Source organism: Pseudoliparis swirei, chromosome 22, assembly GCF_029220125.1.
Source record: "Pseudoliparis swirei isolate HS2019 ecotype Mariana Trench chromosome 22, NWPU_hadal_v1, whole genome shotgun sequence".
In the NCBI taxonomy this organism is placed as follows: domain Eukaryota; kingdom Metazoa; phylum Chordata; class Actinopteri; order Perciformes; family Liparidae; genus Pseudoliparis; species Pseudoliparis swirei.
This window is the reverse complement of record NC_079409.1, coordinates 21,604,951-21,627,450: the sequence shown is the minus strand read 5'-3', so window position 1 is coordinate 21,627,450 and position 22,500 is coordinate 21,604,951. Positions and strand designations below refer to the sequence as shown.

The following is a 22,500-nucleotide window of genomic DNA, read 5'->3' as shown; positions in this document are numbered from 1 at the left end:
TCATCGCATTAAGGCTCGCTTCATCGCGACACGGCTCGCTTCATGCGACACGGCTCGCTTCATGCGACGGCTCGCTTCATCGCACGACTGGCCCGCTTCATCGTGCGACACGGCTCGCTTCATCGACGACACGGCTCGCTTCATCGCACGACACGGCCGCTTCATCGCACGACACGGCTCGCTTCATCGTGCGACACGGCCGCTTCATCGCACGACACGGCCCGCTTCATCGAACGCCGCTCATCGACACGGCTCGCTTCATCGTACGACAAGGCCCGCTTCATCGTACGACACGGCTCGCTTCATCGTACGACACGGCTCGCTTCATCGTACGACACGGCCCGCTTCATCGTACGACACGGCTCGCTTCATCGACACGGCCCGCTTCATCGCACGACACGGCTCGCTTTCATCGCGACACGGCTCGCTTCATCGACACGGCCCGCTTCATCGTGCGACAAGGCCCGCTCATCGTACGACAAGGCCCGCTTCATCGTACGACACGGCTCGCTTCATCGTACGACACGGCCCGCTTCATCGTACGACACGGCTCGCTTCATCGTACGACACGGCTCGCTTCATCGTACGACACGGCTCGCTTCATCGTACGACACGGCCCGCTTCATCGTACGACACGGCTCGCTTCATCGTGCGACACGCTCGCTTCATCGCGACACGGCCGCTTCATCGCGACACGGCCCGCTTCATCGCACACGGCTCGCTTCATCGCACGACGGCTCGCTTCATCGCACGACACGGCCGCTTCATCGCACGACACGGCTCGCTTCATCGCCGACACGGCTCGCTTCATCGGACACGGCTCGCTTCATGCGACACGGCTCGCTTCATCGCACGACACGGCTCGCTTCATCGCGACACGCTTCATCGTACGACACGGCTCGCTTCATCGTACGACACGGCTCGCTTCATCGTACGACACGGCTCGCTTCATCGTACGACACGGCTCGCTTCATCGTACGACACGGCCCGCTTCATCGCAGGCCCGCTTCATCGTACGACACGGCTCGCTTCATCGTACGACACGGCTCGCTTCATCGTACGACACGGCCCGCTTCATCGTACGACAAGGCCCGCTTCATCGTACGACACGGCTCGCTTCATCGTACGACACGGCCCGCTTCATCGTACGACAAGGCCCGCTTCATCGTACGACACGGCTCGCTTCATCGTACGACACGGCCCGCTTCATCGCACGACACGCCCGCTTCCATCGCACGACACGGCCCGCTTCATCGTACGACACGGCTTGCTTCATCGTACGACACGGCCCGCTTCATCGTACGACAAGGCCCGTTTCATCGTACGACAAGGCCCGTTTCATCGTACGACACGGCCCGCTTCATCGTACGACACGGCCCGCTTCATCGTACGACACGGCCCGCTTCATCGTACGACACGGCCCGTTTCATCGTACGACAAGGCCCGCTTCATCGTACGACAAGGCCCGCTTCATCGCATTTCGACGACACGGCCCGCTTCATCGTGCGACAGGCCCGCTTCATCGCACGACACGGCCCGCTTCATCGCACGACACGGCCCGCTTCATCGCGACAGGCCCGCTTCATCGCGACAGGCCCGCTTCATCGCATTTACAAGGCCCGCTTCATCGTACGACACGGCCCGCTTCATCGTACGACAAGGCCCGCTTCATCGTACGACAAGGCCCGCTTCATCGTACGACAAGGCCCGCTTCATCGTACAACAAGGCCCGCTTCATCGTACGACAAGGCCCGCTTCATCGTACGACACGGCCCGCTTCATCGTACGACATGGCCCGCTTCATCGTAGAGGGAGGCCCGCTTCATCGTACAACAAGGCCCGTTTCATCGTACAACAAGGCCCGCTTCATCGTACAACAAGGCCCGCTTCATCGTACGACAAGGCCCGCTTCATCGTACAACAAGGCCCGTTTCATCGTACGACAAGGCCCGCTTCATCGTACAACAAGGCCCGCTTCATCGTACAACAAGGCCCGCTTCATCATACGACAAGGCCCGCTTCATCGTACGACAAGGCCCGCTTCATCGTACGACAAGGCCCGCTTCATCGTACGACAAGGCCCGCTTCATCGTACGACAAGGCCCGCTTCATCGTACGACACGGCCCGCTTCATCGTACGACAAGGCCCGCTTCATCGACGACAAGGCCCGCTTCATCGCACAAGGCCCGCTTCATCGTACGACAAGGCCCGCTTCATCGTACGACAAGGCCCGCTTCATCGTACGACAAGGCCCGATTCATCGTACAAGGCCCGCTTCATCGTACAACAAGGCCCGCTTCATCGCAACAAGGCCCGTTTCAAGGCCCGCTTCATCGTACAACAAGGCCCGTTCATCGTGACATGGCCCGCTTCATCGTGACAACAGGCCCGCTTCATCGCATAACAAGGCCCGCTTCATCGCACGACAGGCCGCTTCATCGTTCATCGTACAACAAGGCCCGCTTCATCGTACGACAAGGCCCGTTTCATCGTACGACAAGGCCCGTTTCATCGTACGACACGGCCCGCTTCATCGTACGACAAGGCCCGTTTTATCGTACGACACGGCCCGCTTCATCGTACGACAAGGCCCGCTTCATCGACAAGGCCCGCTTTCATCGCACAAGGCCCGCTTCATCGCACGACGGCCCGCTTCATCGTTTATCACGACAGGCCCGCTTTCATCGCGACAAGGCCCGTTCATCGTACGACAAGGCCCGCTTCATCGTACGACAAGGCCCGTTTTATCGTACGACACGGCCCGCTTCATCGTACGACAAGGCCCGCTTCATCGTACGACACGGCCCGCTTCATCGTACGACACGACCCGCTTCATCGCACACCTTTTGAAGACGTCACTTATTGAGTCTTTTTACTGTAGATATGATTTTTTCTTCCGTTGGATGATTTTTGGGGGTTTTATGAAACGATCACTCGGTGACTAAGCGTTCACATCTGCTCGGCTGCTTTGTTTCTAGTCGCCGAAACTAAATTAAAATACAAAAAGCTCAAATAAATAAACATGTCAGAGGGCATTCCACAATGCATTCACTATGAAGCGATGTTTTTTCTTCTTTACTCGCCGTGTGGAAACATTAATGGCGTTTTCTCGTGCAACCTCTAGTGAACGGAACTTTATTTATTTTTATCGTGTGCAGCATTCGTGGGAGACGTGAATGAAAAGATTGATTGTGTGGATTCCGTTTCTGTCGGCCGCAAACAGGCGATGAAATACCAAGCACACCTGGAGCAGCACTCACTCACTCAGTAAAGCCCCCATTAGAAACACAATGAAGTCCATCATAAAACATTTATGGTAGATAAAGTGCCTGAGAGAGAGCCCATTATGGCAGCTGGTCGAAATTAATTTTGGAGGTGGATTCGTAGCAGACGGTGGGCGCGCAATTTAAGCAACACTGTAAAAAATATTTTTCGGGCTCTTTTTTTTTATATATATGAATGTTTGTGCAGAAATGACAATCAATGCACATCATTAGTACATTTAAGGATTTATTTTAAACTAATTTAAGTCTTTAAACTAAATCCTGAATGCTCACCTCAATAATAATAAAAAACACACCTTCTTATATTATTTGCAAATCCAGAATAGAGAAAAAAAAAGTTGCTCATTATGTTTATTTGTGATAACATTGTGTAGATGAATTTAAACAACATTTTTTTCTTCCTTCAATCATTTGAGTTCTCGTGTGATTCTCATCATAATCACAGCTTATTGCGACACTGAAAAAAGAATATTATTCGGGCTCTTTTTTTTAATATATCTGAATATTTGTGCAAAAATGACATTTAATGCATGTCATTATTACATTTAAAGATGTATTTTAAACTAATTTAAGTCTTTAAACAAAATCCTGAAAGCTCACCTCAATAATAATATAAAACACACCTTTCTATATTATTTGCAAACCCATAATAGAGAAAAAAAAATGAAGAAATTGATCTACATTTTAATATATATATATATGTTTGGGGTCTTTTTTCTTCTTTATCTGAATATTTGTGCAAAAACGACATTCAATGAATGTCATTAGTACATTTAAGGATTTATTTTAAACTAATTTAAGTCTTTAAACTAAAATCTTGAACGCTCACCTCACTAATAATATAAAAAACAAAAATATGTTTATTTTGTTTATTTGTGTTGACATTGTGTCGATGAATTTAAACAATCATACAAAAATAAAGAAATGAATCTACATTTTTTTCTACCTTCAATCATTTGAGTTCCCGTGTGATTCTCGTCATAATCAGTTTATTGCAACATTGTAAAACATATATTTTTCGGGCTTTTTTTTAATGTCTGAATATTTGTGCAAAAACGACATTCAATGCACGTCATGAGTACATTTAAGGATATATTATAAACTAATTTAAGTCTTTAAACTAAATCCTGAACGCTCACCTAAATAATAATATAAAACACCTTATATTATTTGCAAACCCAGAATATAGAAAAAAAAGTTGCTCTTTATGTTGATTTGTGACAACATTGTGTAGATGAATTTAAACAAACATACAAAAATAAAGAAATTGATCTACATTCTTTAAATATATTTTTGGGCTCTTTTTTTCTTCTTTATCTGACTATTTGTGCAAAAACTATCATCAATGCACTTCATGAGTACATCTAAGGATTTATTTTAGACTAATTTAAGTCTTTAAACAAAAATCATGAAAGCTCACCTCAATAATAATATAAAACACACAAAAATATATGTTTAATATGTTTATTTGTGATAACATTGTGTCGATGAATTTAAACAATCATACAAAAATAAAGGAATTCATCTACATTCTTTATATTTCCCCTCCTTCAATCCTCTGGGTTCTCGTGGTCTTCGGGTCGTGATCACAGCTTATTGCCGACGGGGGTCGGCGACACCTCCACCACCACCTTGCCCAGGTTCTTCCCGGCGTACATGTAGTCCACGGCCCGGTAGACGGAGTCCAGGCCCACGAACCGCCCCCCCGGCGCCAGATCCCCGCGGTCCACCTGGCACACCAGCTGGCCGCGGGCCAACATCTGCATCATGCTCGCCAGCGCCTCCTTGTAGTCGTCGAGGAAGTGCGGCAGGAAGAAGCCGCGGACGCTCGCCGACTTCTGCAGCAGCTTGGCCGGCAGCGTGGCGCCCCTGAACGCCGGGACCCCCGACGCCGTCCGGTACCCCGAGATGAAGCCGATGACGATCAGGCGGCCCTTCTGGGCCAGGCTGTTCACCGCCGCCTCCAGGACGGCGCCGCCCACCGACTCGTAGACCACGTCCACGCCGCGCGGGTACTCCGCCCTCAGCGTCCGCGCCAGGTCCTCCGCGGCGTAGTTGATGGGCCGGTCGCAGCCGATGGACTTGAGGAAGCCGACCTTCTCGTCGGACGAACACGTGCCGATCACGTGGCAGCCGGCGCGCTTGGCGAACTGCACGGCGAACTGGCCCGTGCCGCCCGCTGCCGCCGTCACCAGCACCGTCTCGCCCTCGGCCAGGTCGCCCAGGCGCTTCAGGGCGATGTAGGCCGTGGCGCCGCTCAGCGGCAGGGCGAGGAACTCGGGCTCGGCGGCGGGCACCGGCACGCTCTCCGCGGCCGACACCACCGTGTACTCGGCGAACGCGCCGCCGCCGAAGTAGGCCACCGCGTCGCCGACGGTGTAGCGGGAGCTGGCGCTCAGGCCGAGGCCCACGACCTCGTAGCGACCCGCCGAGTGGTTAATGTCGGAGGCGTTGATTCCTACGAAACTGGAGGAATAACACAAAAGTTTTGGTTAACGAAATTGATATGTGATAGTCAACGGGCTCAGGGGAGCGCCGCCGCCCTGAGTTCTGTCTGAAGGTCACGACTCAGCTTCACTCGGCCCCTTTTTGCTCTTGCGTCACCAAACGCGTCGCATGATGTCATCGCTCGGCGACTTCGGAGACGCCCACAAAACAAACTACGCTTAAAAAAAATAAATGTAAAGGTCGTCGCTTCTCAACGTTTCATCGTACTTTTTGGAAACAAAGATGCGAGAAAGGAAGGTTTGAATGAATCATTTACCGTCTCTTAGAGCGGCGCCTCGTCGCCGCGTCACACGTGCGCTTTGAGCCTCGCGGACGGGGAGCGGCGGCACGAGGCGCCTCGGTTACGACGGCGTTCGCCACACGGGCGGAATTTAAAATACAGCGGAGTTTAAAACACTTTCTAATCAGATGAGATGTTGTGGGAACAAAGTCTGTTCACACAAACCTCTGGAAAAAAATAACGTTTGAATGTGGCAACGACGACAAAATGAGACAAAATACGTCAACCTGACGAACACTTTGGAAACGACCAAATACAAACGTTGAGGTTTCATCGCCTGACGAGGACATTTCTGGAAATGATGTTTACATATAAATAAAAAAGTTATTATAAGACGACGTCACAAGAAAGAGCCTCGAATCATCTGTCTTACATTTAAGGCTCTCTCTCTCTCCCCTCCTCTCTCCCCTCCCCTCTCTCCTCTCTCGCTCCCTTCCCCTCTCTGCCCCTCTCCCTCTCTCTCCTCTCTCTTCCCCTCTCTCTCTCTCCCCCTCCCTCCTCTCTCCCTCCCTTCCCCTGTCTCCCTCTCTCTCCCCCCTCTCTCTCTCTTCCCCTCTCCCTCTCTTCCCCTCTCCTCTCTCCCTCCCTTCCCCTCTGTCTCTCTCTCTCCCCTCCTCTCTCTTCCCCTCTCCCCCCTCTCTCTCTCCCTCCCTTCCCCTCTGTCTCTCTCTCTCTCTCCACTGGTGTAATCAGTGAAGTTCCATTTCTCACGGGTGATTTAATCAATGCAGTCGGGATCGTTTCTTTGATCAATTTCTCACACACAGAATTTGTGTGATCCCCCCCCCCCCCCATGTCTCGACACGCCGAGTCTCAATTCACACGAGTCCACAAAGACATATGTATGTTTGTCCCTCTCGTTGAATCCCCCCCCCCCCCCCCTCTCTCAGAGGCCTCACACCAACTCCGTCTCACAAGGCGGAAAGAGACGACTTAAGCATTTCACTGGCAGTGAATAACACAATGAACCCCGCGGGGCATCGCACACGACCCCGACACACACAGTCAACATCAGATTAGACTCACAGTCGGTAATGTCGGAGTAAATCTGGAGACAGTGGAGATGAGAGTGATTGGAGGATTTCTGCAGGGAGGAATGCAGCCCCACCGTGTGTGTTCATCCTGCCTGTGTCCCCCCGCTCTATCGCTTCCTGGGCTCCTGGGCTCCATCATCTCAAGCTCTCTGAGGGGAGCTCCATCCAGAAGATGTCTCCAGAAGGCAGGTGAGGCTTCCTTCCCTGCAGCATGAATGATGGTGAGCAGGGAAGAAGATGATGGTACATGGTATCTCCATCATGCCCATGTCCATCTCCATCTCCATGCTCCTCATCCTCCACTGCCCCGATCATGCCGCCGCCGAGGCTCCGCTGCTCAATGCTCCTCCCCTTCCCTCAGGTCCTGTCCACTTCACGGCCTGAGGCCAGCCAGAAAGATTCCCCCCCCCCTCCCCTGACACCCCTGTCCCTCCCCTCCTCGGGAGGGGGAGGTCGGTCATCCACCACCACCCGCCACACCCCCAGCTTTTTCTTTTTCGGCGGGCGGCTCATCACTGACCGACGACTGATGACTGACTGACACCCCCAGGACTACACTTCCTTCTTCCTCTCCTCTCTCCTCCTCTCCTCTTCCCCCTCCTCTCCCTCCTCCTCCCTCTCCCTCCTCCCTCCCTCCTTTGTTTTTTGTGTTGTTGTGTCCAATGTTGCACCTTACTCCAAAAAAAAATCTCGTTTTTTTAGAAAAACATTCATTCTTTGGCAATAAACCTAGATATGGGGAAGGTACATCATCTCCGGCTGGATTCAGTCAAATGAACCAGAGTTGACGCTCTTTCCCCCACAAGAACAAAACAAGAACATGAATGTCTGCCTCTTCCACCCGACAGGAGCGAGTGTACTTTAATACTATTTCTGTAACAATGACCGCTGCTGCTGCTGCCCCCCCCCCCCCCTGAAGCACACCGCTGGGTTCTGATGCTGCAACTCCAGCACCATGTAACACTGCATCTTATCCCCCCCCACACACACACACACACCGTACCGTCGACCCTCAACACACAGTCAGACAGATATACACACACACCTCCCTAAATGAGTTTGTTTGGTGACGTAGTGAGACAGGAGGAGGGCGAGAGAGAGAGAGAGAGGGGGGGGGGGGTGGGGGTATGAGAGAGAGAGAGATGGATTGATAGACAGATACAGAGAGGGGCGGAACTCAGAAATACAGTACAGCGCTCATCCCTTCTTCTTTTACATTACACACATGTCATAGCAGCGCTTTTTTTTATCAGCGACTTACAATAAGTGCATTTCAACCCTAGTACAAACTAAAGAACACAAGAATACGAGTAACATTTCCTCAACATAGTCGTCCGAACAAAGTAAACCATAAGTAGTAAGTGCTATCTGCCCACTGAGTGCTAAATAATCTTTTAATCCAGATATAGTCGGAAAAGGTGTGTTTTCAGTCTCCTTCTTTTTATTTTTTTGCCATCTCGTGATGATGATGAGGATGATGATGATGATGAAGGTGGTCGCAGGTGCTGGACATGGGTGAACCAAGGTAAGCGGGAGTCCTTTGTACAACTTCTGTGATGGATCGAAATCAAAGTGCCGATCCACGAATAGACTCGTGACACGTTGCGGGTCACCGACTGCTATTCCGAGCGCGCGCGCGCAGAGAGAGAGAGAAGTAGAGAGAGAGAGAGAGAGAGAGAGAGAGAGAGAGAGAGAGAGAGAGAGAGAGAGGGGGGGACACTCGGCGTCGCGCTCCTCTTTCTCTCAATTTACCGATTCCTGACGAGCAGCTCCGCGTCCCCGGGCGTCGGGACCGCGACAGTCTGCGCGCGCACGGCCTCCCTGAAGTCGGGGCTGAGCTTGGTGACGACCAGCTTCCTCATGCTGCTCGGTATGGACGAGCCCTGGAAATCCATGAAGTGCGCGGAGTAGGACATGTCGATGACGAAGCGCCGCGCGGCCGCCGGCCGAAGTCCAGACAGCACGCCGGTGCCTCCGCGCAGCAGCGGTGATATCGCTCCGCGGGCGGCTCTCGGCAGCAGCGCGCGGGACATGACTGCGCACCGGGACAAAGTTCACGGGTGGAAGTTGACGTCGGCTATACGATAAGCCCCGGCTGCCATTAGCCTGCGCAGTGGGCTTCTCTCTCTCTCTCGCGCGCGCTCTCGCTCTCTCCTAAAACCTCCCCCCCCCCCCCCCCCAACATTGCACAGGCCGGGTGCAACAACAAAGAATAAACACAACAACTGCGCTTTCAAATGAATAAAAACAACATCACCACGCACGGAATACACACGATACAAAAAATTAAATTAAATAAAAAAGAAGCGTCTCGTTGCGCAGCCTGCGGAGGTGACGCGCAGCGGCGGCGCCGCAGACTTGTTGTCGTAGCCCCGCCCCCTTCCCGGACACCAAGCACTCACTTCCTAGTAAGGTGAAACAAATCAATCCTCGTCTCGCGAACGAGCCCCCCCCCTTCCCACACACACACCACGAAAACCGACACCGCCGACCCCACGCGCGCGCGAATCTCCTCCAAACGTCCCACACATGTAATAAACCCGACGCGCTCCCGTTTAAATATTATTATTTTATATATATATATATATATATTTGGAGATATGGGTGCTGCCGAGAACATGTGTGTGTGTGCCACCTGTATTTGGTTACAAGTGTACATATGGACACACACACACGCGAGCGCGCGCGCGCGCGCATGTGTCGGCAGTACGGGCGGTCCGGAAGGGTGCTCGCTCGCATTGCGCTCCGCCCAGTACGTTTCACGCAGAGCGCGCGCGCGCGTGGCCGCCTCTCGTTGGCATCTGTCATTAGTGTGAGAGTCCATTCGGCAGGGACTATCAGAGCGCGAGCGCGAGACCCCCCCCCCCCCCCCCCAGCCTCGAACTCGCGTCACGGCACTCAAGGAACGGCATTTAATTTAAGTGGAAACAGCCGTGTAGTTGTTGTCTGAGGACTTGTTGTTTGTGTGTGTGTGTGTGTGTGTGTGTGTTCAAAAACAACAACAAAATGTCGATGCGCGTTTCCATAAGTTTGGGTTTTAGTTTACACCCCCCCCCCCCCATTCACACACACACACACACACACACACACACACCCCTCAAATGATAAGTTCCGGAAAAGATCCGTACCTTTGTCGGGAGTTTTTTTTTTTTTTAAAGCAAAGGGAGAGAGAGGGGGAAAAGGAGGGAGAGAGAGTGAGCGAGAGAGAGAGAGAGAGAGAGAGGAGGGGAAAACAAGACAATTAAAAAGATTGACAGGTAGCTCCTCTGTCAGGGTGACGCTCGCGCAGAGGGGAGGAGTAACGTGCAGCAGGAAAAGCCTCGATGCGTCTGTCTGTCAGACACCGGAGCGGCTCCGGGATCCACCGCCTTCACGTTGCTTTTCCTTATTTCTTTTCGGGAGACCTCGGATCACCGACTGGAGTCCCCCCGCCGCCGCCGCCGCAACCGCCACCACCACCTCCTCCTCCTCCTCCTCCTTCTCTCTCTCTCTTTTTTTTGGGTGCTCTTTTTAAGAGACAAATATTTGAGTCCATGTCGATCTGATCTGCTGTTGGCGAAGCTTGGATGCGCCTGCGTCTTGTTGGTTTCCTCTCTCTCTCTCTCTCAAGTGATATCTTCTCCACCGCATCAGCCACCCCTCCAACAACAAAAAGAGAGAGAGAGAGAGAGAAAGAAGAAAAAAGGAAAAGCGATTGTGTCTAAAGATGCGATGAGATGAGCGGAGCGGATTATTTACACGACTCCTAAAACGTAAGTAATAGAGACATCCTGCTCGTCTCCTTTAGAGATACTGTTATTATTCTTATTCGTATTCTTCGTATTATTCAATGAGAGTAAAAGAGGTAAAGAGAGAGAGGAAGGGAGGAGAAAGAAGAAGAAGAAGAAGAAGAAAAAAGTCTCCGCGCCGGGCTCGTGAGGCTGGCTCCCGGGCTGAGGTGGCGTGGTGGTGACGGGACTGACATTAACCCATCTCATGCCTGTTTTGTCTACCCCCCCCACCCTCCTCCTCCTCCCTCCTGTCCTCCTTTTTTCCTCTCTTTTCAGGTCCGTGGCTAAAGAAGAAGAAGAAGACGAGGGAACGCGAGGATACATGACTTATCAGAGCTCCGCGCCGCGCTCACACGGGACGTATCGGTTTGGTTACCCGCCAGAGTTTATTTATTTTTTGTAGTTTTGTTGTTGTTGGCGTGCGTAAAAAGGCGCAGCAAAGTATTCCCCACCTCCTCCACCTCCAAAAACAGCACGGGAGATTAGCGAGATTTTTTTCTTCTCCTTCTGCCTTCCAGGGGGGGGGGGGGGAGTGAACTGCAAACTTGGGCTTCAAGGTGCTTTCTCTCTCGCTGCAGCTTTCTTCTTCTTCTTTTCTTCCTCTTCTTCTTTCCTTCTTTCTCCAACCCGTGCCACGAGAGCCATGACGGAAGATGATCTTTGATGGACGTGAAGGTGTCAGGAGCTGGCCCGATCCCTTCGTGATTTTTGGTGCTTATTATTGTCGAAGCCGAACAGGCTGTTAACCCCCCCCCTCACACAAAAAAAAAGAGCAGGCAGTTTTTTTTAAAAGAAAAAAGGAAGACATTTTTTCTTCTTCTTCTCGGAGATCCACAAAAAAAACAGCCCCCCCCCCATCCGATGAGAAACGGGATGATTTTCCAGAACTGACGCGACCTGATGAGTGTGTGATCGCTGCATGAGAAGCACCGGGGAGCGCGACGCTCACCATGCCGAGGAGGAAGCAGCAAGACCCGCGGCGATCAGCAGGTACGGCCCGCCGCTCCGGCTCTCACTCACAAGTCAACATGCCTCCTTCTTCCACCACACACGTGTGTGTGTGCATGCAAGATATTCATATCTCCACCTTGTTTGAGTTTTATATTCGCGACTCAACCCTGCGGGTGTGTATGTTTAAAAAAAATAATCTATAGTTTTAATTGCGCAGAAATCATCGCCAGTGCGTCTCTGTTCCGGTGGTTGTTGTCTCTCGGCCGTCTTCATCCCCCTTTGCCAGTAAAGTTCTCTCAAGAATGGCGAGGTGAACTAAATGGCATGTTATGGGGGATAAAAGGAGAGCTTTTGAGGTTCAAGAGTGAGTGATGATGAATAATTGACTGGGAAAAGAAGGGGGGAGACAACTGGTGAGAGCCGTGTCTCTCTCTCTCTCCCCCTTCTTTCTTTCTTTCTGTTTTATTAGAGGATTGCCATCCTTGATTTGATGCTTGATTGATCGCCTGTCACGTGGCAGTCTTTGATCTATTCATCCCTGATGAACATCAATACATCCTTTTCCAGAAGACAAGCATGCCTCTGGATATATAGATAAATATAGGTTTAAACCTGCACACACACACACACACACACACCACACACACACGCACACACATACCCCCCCCCCCCCCAAAAAAGAAGCAGAACAAGTTGCAGATTCTAGTGGACAATCAGCTGTTTTTTATTGTTTTCGTAAAGGTACTATAACCCGATGTGCTTATTGGACAGACGACGGGTGAAACCCAAACACTCGTCTTTTAAAGATTTAAACCCCCCCCTCCCAAAAAAATGTATCAGGTGTTTTTGAGTTTGCCCTTTTTTCTACGTGGAGATAAATAAATATTGAGTTGTTTTTTTGTTGCACGTTCCCAACAATTCCCCCGTAAGAATCCGTCCAGTAATGAAATCAATACCCGGAGCTGGAGGCGAGCGTAACGTTACGGTGGGACCGGCTCGTAGGGAACCAGGTCTTGGCAAGAGGACCGGAGAGGTTGACTTCTAGTGGTTTGGATTTGGACCCCCCCTCCTCTCCCCCCTTCCCCCTTTTCTCTCTCTAGTCTCCCTGCAGCCTACAAATGTAAATGAGTGACAGGGGTTTCTACCTCTGTGCTAATGAGGCCGGGCCTTTGAAGTTAGGCATTAACAACCGCAGCGAACAAAAGACAGTTACAGAATTTTAAAGAGATTTTTTGTGTGTGTGTGTGGGGGTAGTGGTGTTGAAATATAAGGTGCAAGGCGAGGGACCGGCCGACGAAGACTTTGAACTCAGCGGGTTTTAATCATCTTAAGCAGGGAGCTGGTGATGATGAGGAGGATGAGGAAGATGGGGAGGATGGGGAGTGGAGGACGGAGAACATTCAACCGGTGCTCGCTGTCGACTTCTTTTCCTTCTCGCTCTCTCGATTTCCAGCGAAAGCGCTTTCCAATGCGATGTCGGACCTCGGCTGCGAGAGAGAGAGAGAGAGAGAGAGAGAGAGAAAGAGAGAGAGAGAGAGAAGATGTAGATATGGAGCTTTACTTTTCTGAGTGTGTGAGTTTTGTGTTTTTGGGTGAAATAGCCCACTGGAGGGGGGGGGGGTCGCAGATTGACTCTTGTTAGGTTTCCGCATGTAGATGGAGAGGCATGAAAACATGACACCGCTTTGACCCCTCTCTTTACACACACACACACACACACGCACACACACACACACACGCGCAGCATTGATCCATTAGGCCGTCCACTGAGTGCCAGGCGCATCATGGGTTGTAATGGTCAATCACAGTTTGGCAGACGCCGTGTTTTCCATTCTCCTGTGAACATGACAGTCGGTCGGAGATAACGCCCTCCGCCCCACGCTCCCAGCAGCAACACACACACTCACACACACTCACAGGCTGAGCCTGGTGCTCCACTGGGAGCTGGCACTGACCTGTGGCTTCCTCTCGCTGCTGCTTTGCTCGGGGAGGAAAATATCTGTTGGTGGGACTGAGCGTGGAAATTAGAGCTCAGACAATTAAAACAAAAGCAGGCTTGTCTCGACAGGTTTCTGCTTCTTTTTTTTTTCTCTCACCTTGTACCTTTTTTTTGTGGAGAATATTGTTAATTACGCAATGTTTATTTTAGTATTTCAAGGCTAATCCCGGTATCAGAAATGGTGAGTCATAATTTTATATATAAATATATATATATATATACATATATATATATATGTATATATATATATTTAGATATTTATATATATATAGATATATATTAATATATCTATATATATATATTTATATATATTGATATGTCTATATGTATACATTTATTTATATATATGTATATACATATATATATATATATTTATACATTTATATATATATATATCTTTCACAATCAATTGTACACATGTTATTGTCCGATAGACAGCTTTTATTTAAATGTCTTTCATGGTCTTGTAGCCACAATTATATTTTTGCTTTCCTTACTCTCCCTTAAATTTACACATTTAGAGGATTTTTCTGATTCAGATTTAATTTATTTTATCAAACAATAATTCTCAAACACAATTTTATCAAGTACCATTATGACGCTCGCGTGTCTGTGCTGTTAAGTTCCACAGAAAAAAATGTCCAAGGCCTTAGGATAAAAAAAACATTTTAACAAAACACATGTCGGCGTCATCGTACTTTATAAAAACACATCCTCGTTTTTATTTATGAATCCATGTTCAGATATCTGTCGAGAAGCTCGGATAGAAAGAAACCTGCAGGAGAGAGCGAGAGTTTAAAGTCTATTCTCCTCTCTCCCGTGTGCGTTCTATTGTGTGTTCCTCTGTGTGTGTGTTATTACACTTGTAGCCTCACCTCATCATTAAATGACTCGATTTAAGGGCTGAAGAGGGGGGGGGGCGTTGAGGTGGGGGGGTACAGGAAGGAAGGCAGCGACAATAAAAAATGTTTTTTTTAAAAGACAAACCGGAGTGACGTTGTCTTTCATCCCTCGGAATAGCCTGACACGAGGAAGACGAGGAGGAAGGGCAGATAAGATAGTCGCTCTTATTTCTGCGGGAGCACGACGGTTAATTATAAGAAAGTGTGTGTGTGTGTGTGTGTGTGTGTGTGGGGGGTAGGTTGCTTCCCGTTGGCTTCATTAGAGGGAGCCCTAATTATCTGTGCGGCTGATGGATTTGTGACGGGCCGAAACGATTAATGCTGACAAATTCCGGAAGGTGTCAGGTCCGCAGCTGCCTTGATGTAACCACGGCGACGCGAGGCGGTCCCACGACTCACTCTGCAGTGCAGGTGACAAATGGACTTTGCTACCTGACTGATCACGGCGGGAGACAATGCCAGTTAATGACCCCCCCACCCCCGCCCTGCCCTCACCCCCACCACCTTTATAACCTTGTAATAAGGCGGCCGGACCAGTGGCGCCCCCCCCCCCCCCTCCCCCCCTCTCCTCCGTTCTCTCGTTCCATTCGAGGACAGCTTCAGTTTGTTTTTGTGGTTTATTTATTTTTTCTTTTTATTGGTGAATCTTCTTAAACTTTCCTGTTTCTTCTTCTTCTTCTTCTTCTTCTTCTTCTTCTTCTTCTTCTTCTTTTCGATTGTTAGCGAGCGATTCTATTTGAATTTCTTGTTACCGCCGCGGTTCTGGAGCCCCGGCGACGTGTCGGCGCTCCAAAAATAATCCCCGGGAACCTTTTCTTACCGTTTTAAAAAATACACTTTATGCATGTGTTGCAGCCCCCCCCGCGGCCCTGCCCTCACCCCCACCACCTTTATAACCTTATAATAAGGCGGCCGGACCAGCGGCGCCCCCCCCCTCCCCCCCTCTCCTCCGTTCTCTCGTTCCATTCGATGACAGCTTCAGTTTGTTTTTGGGGTTTATTTTATTTTTTGTTGGTGCGTCTTCTTAAACTTTCCCGTGTGTGTTTTTTTTCTTCCTCTTCTTCGTCTCTTCGGCTGGAATGCGAGGGGCCGGGAACGTGTTTTCCGACTGTTGGCGAGCGATTCTATTTGATTTTCTTGTTACCGACGCGGCTCTTTATGCATGTGTTGCAGCCCCTCCCCCCACGCTAGTAAATCACCGGCCACATCATAACACGGTCTCGCCGTACTCTTTTCTCTTTTGGGCCGAGCGTCCTCCCGTGTAGCTCCGCCTCCTCGCTTAACAAGGCCTCCGGTTTGTTTTTCCGACCTGGAGAGAGTCAGAGCGCCCGGGGATTAATGACCCTGTGTGTGTGTGTGGGGGGGGGGGGGGAGACCTTCGTGCTCTTACTCCACGATGCCGTTATGTGATATTCTAGCTTCAAAATAATCAGTATGCTGAGATCTACGTGCCCCCCCCGATCCTTCCGTCTACACCCGCGGCCCGAGGAGAGGCGTGCGGCCTCGAGGTGTGGCGCCCGCCTTCCTGGCGAATTACAACCGACTGGTTATGATTTTAAAAAATAAACTAATTCCAGTCTTTATTCTGAGGAAAGGAACCGTCGTGTCTTCGACCCGAAGGAGTCGGAGCGGACGATGACGACACGACGGCGTCGGAGAAATTAGAAGTTTATGTTAGAATCCAGTGGGGAAAAAAAGTGTATATGTTTATGTGTGTGTGTGTGTGAGAGAGGGTGGGTAGAGAGAGTGTGTGTGTGTGTGTGTGTGAGAGAGGGTGGGTAGTGAGTGTGTGTGTGTGTGAGAGAGAGGGTGGGTAGAGAGAGTGTGTGTTTGTGTGTTGGTGTGTGTGTGTGTGTCATTGTAGCGTAGCAGTGACCGCTGTTAGTTTCCCTGGAATGAGTAACTTGAATGAGTGTAACGGTAACCGCACCACGTTAGTCATCATCCTCCTCGGGGGGGGAGGGGAGGGGGGGTGGGGGCTCCAGACCCCCCCCCCCCCTCCTCCTCCGCGTTACCAATCAACAGAACCAGACAGAGCAGGAACACATATTGATCCTCCCCCTCCAGCTCTATATGTTTCTTGGGCATTCCCCTTTAGTGCGTGTGTGTGTGTGTGTGTGTGCGTGTGTGTGTGTGTGCGTGTGTGTGTGTGTGTGTCTAGCGGTCGGACTCGGCTAGAGGTTACGCTAATTGGAGCGGTGGTGTCGTTAGCAGGTGGCATCGATCGACCCCGTCGATAGCCACTTTTGGTCCCGCGCCACCCTCTGAAACTATTAGTTCAATTTACATCAGGGACTTGAGGAGGTCAAAGGTCAAATGTGCTCCGCTCGCTCCTCTAATGCCTCGAGTCACCGCAAGCGCCCCCGTGTGTGTGTGTGTGTGTGTGGGCGTGTGTGTGTGTGTTTTTTGTTTCTCAGTTACTTGCATCCCCGACGTTTTGTATCCTCACATTTATTTATTTTTAGTTTTGATTAACAGTCAATAAGTAATAATCACACAGAAGGTTTCACACCGTAACAATATAACCTTTTTTTTTCTTTTTTTCTTTCTTTCATTGTTTGTTTGTTTGTTTGTTTCTTTCTTTCCGATTCTCAAAAACTAAAGCTGCCCTCGGGGCGCTGCTGCTATGACCACGGGCAATGTTTAACCCTCGCTGCTCTTTACACACACACACACACACACACACACACACACACACACACACACACACACACACACACACACACACACACACACATACACACACACACACATACACACACACACACACACATACACACACACACACACACACACACACACACACACACACACACACACACACACACACATACACACACACACACACACACATACACACACACACACAACGTACCGTCGATCTTAAACACAGACAGTCAGACAGACAGACACACACACGCACACACACGCACACACACACGCTCACACACCACACACACCTCAGTGCAGCCAGCGTGTCAGTGGGGGGTCGTGATGGAGGTGGCTGAGCCTGATGGGAAGTCGTTTCATTAACCATCCAGATGTGCGTCGCATCCGGCAGCAGCGCGTAAACACAGCGGAGTCATGGGATCCCAAAGAAGGGAGGAGTAAAAGAGAGAGAGAGAGAGAGAGAGAGAGAGAGAGAGGGATCCAAGTGTGAGAACCTCCATCAGAACAGAGAGAACTCCCCAAATGAAGACGCAGAACTAAAGTTATTTATCTGTTTCCTCCGGTGAGATTCAGGCTGAGCCGCGGACACCAGGAGCGTCATCCTGTGTGTGTGTGTGGTGTGTGTGGTGTGTGTGCATATGTGTGTATGTGTGTGTGCAGATGTGTGTGGTGTGTGTGGTTTGTGTGTGATGTGTTAGTGGTGTGTGTGTGGTGTGTGTGGTGTGTGTGGTTTGTGTGGTGCGTGTGTGTGTGTGCATATGTGTGTGTGTGTGTGTGTGTGTGTGTGGTGTGTGTGTGTGTGAGTAAATACATTCAGTTCAGGCTTCTCAGATCATTAGGGAGAGAAATATGTTGTTTTATTAAAAAAACAAAAAAATCATGAAACATTGTTTTTCTATTCTGCGGCGTGAGGAAGACGAGGGGGGAGCGATGAAGAGGAGAAGTCGAGCAACATTTACGGCGCGAAGACATTGACGTCTAAAATTGTGTTAAGTGTAAAGTGTTACGTGTGAAGCTCCTCCTCCCTCCTCCTCCTCCTCCTCCTCCTCCTCCTCTCCTCCATGTTGCTGTCATCAATAAGAAATGAGCCATTACAGGATATTTTGTTTAATAAGTTGTTTGAATTCCTCGACGCGAGGAAGAAAAAACAACAACAAGCGTAGCCGCTCATTACATCAGTCAGCGGGTGGAGGAGAGGAGGAGAGGAGGAGAGGAGGAGCGGAGGAGAGGAAGGAGAGGAGAGGAAGGAGAGGAAGGAGAGGAGGAGAGGAGGAGGAGGAGAGGAGCGCTTTGATGTCAACAAATAAACAAACAAAACTCCTCCTCTCCTCCTCTCCTCCTCTCCTCTCCTCTCCTCCTCTCCTCCTCTCCTCCTCTCCTCTCCTCCTCTCCTCCTCCTCTCCTCCTCTCCTCCTCCTCCTCTCCTCCTCTCCTTCCTCTCCTTCCTCTCCTCCACTCCTCCCTCTCCTCCTCTCCTCCTCTCCTCCTCTCCTCCCTCTGCTCTTACTCTACTCTTTTTCGGGTATACCTCATCTTTCCTCTTGTTTCTTGCTCTTTTCAGCAGGTTTCTCATCTTCCTTTTCTTCTTCTTCTTCTTCTTCTTCTTCTTCTTCTTCTTCTTCTTCTTCTTCTTCCTCCTCTTCTTTTTTTCTGAGCTGCTTTTGTTGCCAAAACACTGAATCATTTCAACATGGTTCCAACGCGCGCGGCAGCGTAATGAAATGGATCGTTTTTTTCGGGGCCTTTGGCAATGGAGGGACGCTGAGGAAGAGGAGAGGATGAAGAGGAGGAGGGGAGGAAGAGGAGGAGGAGGGGGATCGCTCCACCGTGGTGGCAGCGGGCGCCGATGTTCAGTCCAACAGCAGCACGGTGGAGGATGGTGGGGGGGGGGGGGGGGGGGGCGATGGACACATCTCTCCTGCAGCAGCTGTGGCTGCCGTCATTACGCCGACAGGTGTCAATTAAGAATTACTGCCCGGCCGGCCGAATGCCCCCCCCGACACACACACACACACACACACACACACACACACACACACACACACACACACACACACCCTCCCCCCCTCGTGTCCAGCTGTCGGCGTGCCAGCCAAGCCAACACGTTACCCGTGGGTGCCAGTGTTGCAGCCGGTCCTCTTCCCCCTCTTTAAAAAACAAACAAACAAACAGCGGCGGCGTCCGAGGCCCGACGCGCCGATCAAGAGCTCGGTGAAGTGTGTGTGTGTGTGTGTGTGTGGACTAAACATCGCCGATGACGCACTGGGTTTAACTCCAGGACCCGAGACCCCGCCTCCTCCTCCGGGGGACAACATGCAAAATGATATGTAGCTTGATCGTGTGTGTGTGTGTGTGTGTCTTCACCTTTTCGTGAAAGCAGCAGCGTGATGCGAGTCCCCTGATCCTCCGGGGCTCACGCTGGGGGCCTCAAGGCGCCGGCTGGGGGCCGTCGGGGCCGACTTCACTCCACATCGTAAAGTGGGGAGTTGGGGTCAGTGAGAAGGAAAATGAGCGGTTGCCATCGGCCATCTCCGGGCCTCACCTCCCGGCACACACACACACACACACACACACACACACACGGCCGGCTGACACACACATTTCGGGGGTTTCTGACTTCAGAGTGAAAAAAAAGAAGGAAGAAAATTCACGCGTGTATTTTCTCCATTTGCCATATTTTTTTCAATTTTGTTCAGAAGGGGGAGGAGCTTAAATCAGTGCGGTTGAATTTCCCTTTTTAATTATTCGAGCGTAATAGAAAAGCATCATGTGTGTGTGTGTGTGTGTGCACACTGTATAGATGTCGCATACTTTTTAAAAATGTTTTATTTCTACTCCTCTTCAGCATATCATTTAACCCTTCACATGCACGTGTTCCTATGAATATAAAGATATTATAGGCCGCCGTGTGTGTGTGTGTGTGTGTGTGTGTGTGTTGACACTAGTCATTACTTTGGTTTCTGTAATAAATGCCTTTTTTTTCCCCGCCGGTGGCGCAGAATAAACACGAGAAGCTTCAATCGGTCGGAAGCAGGAAGCAACAAAACACACACACACACACACACACACACACACACGCACACACACACGGCAACATGAGAGTGAGGCGCACTCCCCAGGAATACACACACTGATGCATTTGCATGTTCACTTGGGAGTTACACTTTTAGGAGGTTTTTTTCTTCCCTCCCTAGAAATCATTTGCCACAGAAAATAATCGGCGAGCATAAAACCAAAAAACAGCCGTTACTCCTCTTCTGTTGGCATTTCTCTGGTTTTTAAATAAGGCGACAAAAAAAGAAGAGAGAAATTCAGTTTGCCCCCCCCCCGCCCTCCGAGCTTCATCTTCACTTCTCAACCTCTACGTGTAATTCTTCCTCCCGGCCCGGCCTCTTCCTCCTCCTCCTCCTCTTTCTCCTCTTCCTCCTCTTCCCGTCTCACAATAAGGTCTCGGAGCGATTATCCCAAACCTGAGAAATATGTTTCCATCCGCATTCAAATCGCCTCCCGCTCTCTCTCTCTCTCCCTCTCTCTCTCTCCATCTCTCCCTCTCTCTCTCTCTCTCTCTCTCTCCCTCTCTCTCCATCTCTCCCTCCCTCTCTCTCTCTCTCTCCATCTCTCCCTCCCTCTCTCTCTCTCCATCTCTCTCTCTCCCTCCCTCTCTCTCTCCCTCTCTCTCTCTCTTATCGCCGCCGTGTAATCAAAGTAAACGGCAGCTGAAGCTAAAAGGAAAAAAAACATTCTTTGTGGAGATGGATGGAGGATTAAATATTAACCGGATGCGGCTGACTTAAGGCAAGCGTTTTACATCGTTGCCGCCGCCGCCGCCGCCGCGCATTGATCCCTCCTCTCGCCCCGGCGCCCTTTTTTCTCTCTCACTTGTTCGGCTGCCTGCTGGACGACATTTTTCACCATCATCCTGCTGGCCGGGGCCTTCAGGAGGGGGGGGGGGGGGGGAGGCCAGTGAATGGTTCACCCATCCGCCCCACTGGGGGGGGGGGGGGGGGGGGGGCAGGTGAGATGGATGATAGCAATTTGAAATTTTGTTTGTGCGTGTGATCATGGAGATTGTTTTGGGTATTACCGCGGCGTAACAATCCCCGTGATTAATTGAGGTGAATGCTCGACTAGGATCGGAGGAATCGGGGTAAAACGGGTGGTTGGCGGTCCACCCTCCTCCTCCTCCTCCTCCTCCTCCTTCCTTGACTTGTGAATGTTGTGTTTATCGGTTGACCTTGGAGTCCGTCACTGCTGCCTTCTTACACACACTCACACACACATGCAACAACACACTCCCTGGAGCCTGCCTACACACACACACACACACACACGCACTCACACACACACTCACACTGTCCCTCTTGTCGTATCACTTCCCTCGTACCTCGTTCTTCCCTCTCTCCTCCAGCTGTGACTAAAGGAGGAAGTGGAACCGCCCGCTCGCGCCGAGAAGGAGACTAAACAAAAACAAAATGGCTACAGTGCCGACAGTGTTCACGTCGGCGAGCGTTAGCGGCGGCGGCGGCGGCGCTGTGTGTCCTCAGTGTGTTTGTTGTCTACGTGTGTATAGACATATCCTGTGGGTCACAGAGGCAGCTTGTTAACAGGGCGGGGGGCTCATACCAAGGGTGGCTCACCCCCCCTTCTAACCACACACACACACACACACACACACACACACACACAGACACACACACACAGACACACACACACACACACACACACACACACACAGTTGTTGACAGCATTGTGAAGGCCTCCAGTGCCGGTCCTGCATTGGGGCTCCAGCCTGCAGTCGGACCGGCGCTCGTCACTCACTGCTAATGAAGCCTTGTCCCCCCCCCCCCCTCGTATACCGAGCCAGAGTGCACATCTGAAGGGGTCGGAGGGAGGTCGCGACCCCCCCCAGGTGGACCGCCACGATCCCGTTACGACGGGTACCGACCGTTACGCTGCTCCGAGGTGCAAATAGCTTTTTATTTTTATATAATATCGCACGGAATTAATCTGACACCATTTTTCACGCCACCCAAACAAACAAAAATAAATCTAAATATTTTCTGTTTGAACCAGAATTATACGGTTATACTGTAATGCTCTA

At 50.6% G+C, this 22,500-nt stretch overlaps 2 protein-coding genes across 2 annotated transcripts in view; one reads left to right on the top strand and one right to left on the bottom strand.

Moving 5' to 3' along the window:
- Positions 1-4,735: 4,735 nt before the first annotated feature.
- Positions 4,736-9,444, bottom strand: LOC130212836 (prostaglandin reductase 3-like). Its single transcript, XM_056444076.1, has 2 exons — positions 8,860-9,444; positions 4,736-5,751 (listed from the first exon to the last, which is right to left on the bottom strand). The coding sequence occupies exons 1-2, from the start codon at positions 9,138-9,140 to the stop codon at positions 4,872-4,874; spliced, it is 1,161 nt and encodes a 386-aa protein (XP_056300051.1). The 5' UTR covers positions 9,141-9,444; the 3' UTR covers positions 4,736-4,871.
- Positions 9,445-10,245: 801 nt separating this feature from the next.
- tshz1 (teashirt zinc finger homeobox 1) overlaps positions 10,246-22,500 on the top strand; it is a 41,718-nt gene continuing 29,463 nt past the window's right edge. Inside the window, exons 1-2 of the mRNA XM_056444906.1 lie at positions 10,246-10,859; positions 11,154-11,867. Coding sequence (XP_056300881.1) covers positions 11,828-11,867 — 40 coding nt within the window. The 5' untranslated portion in view covers positions 10,246-10,859; positions 11,154-11,827. The remainder of the gene's footprint in view (positions 10,860-11,153; positions 11,868-22,500) is intronic.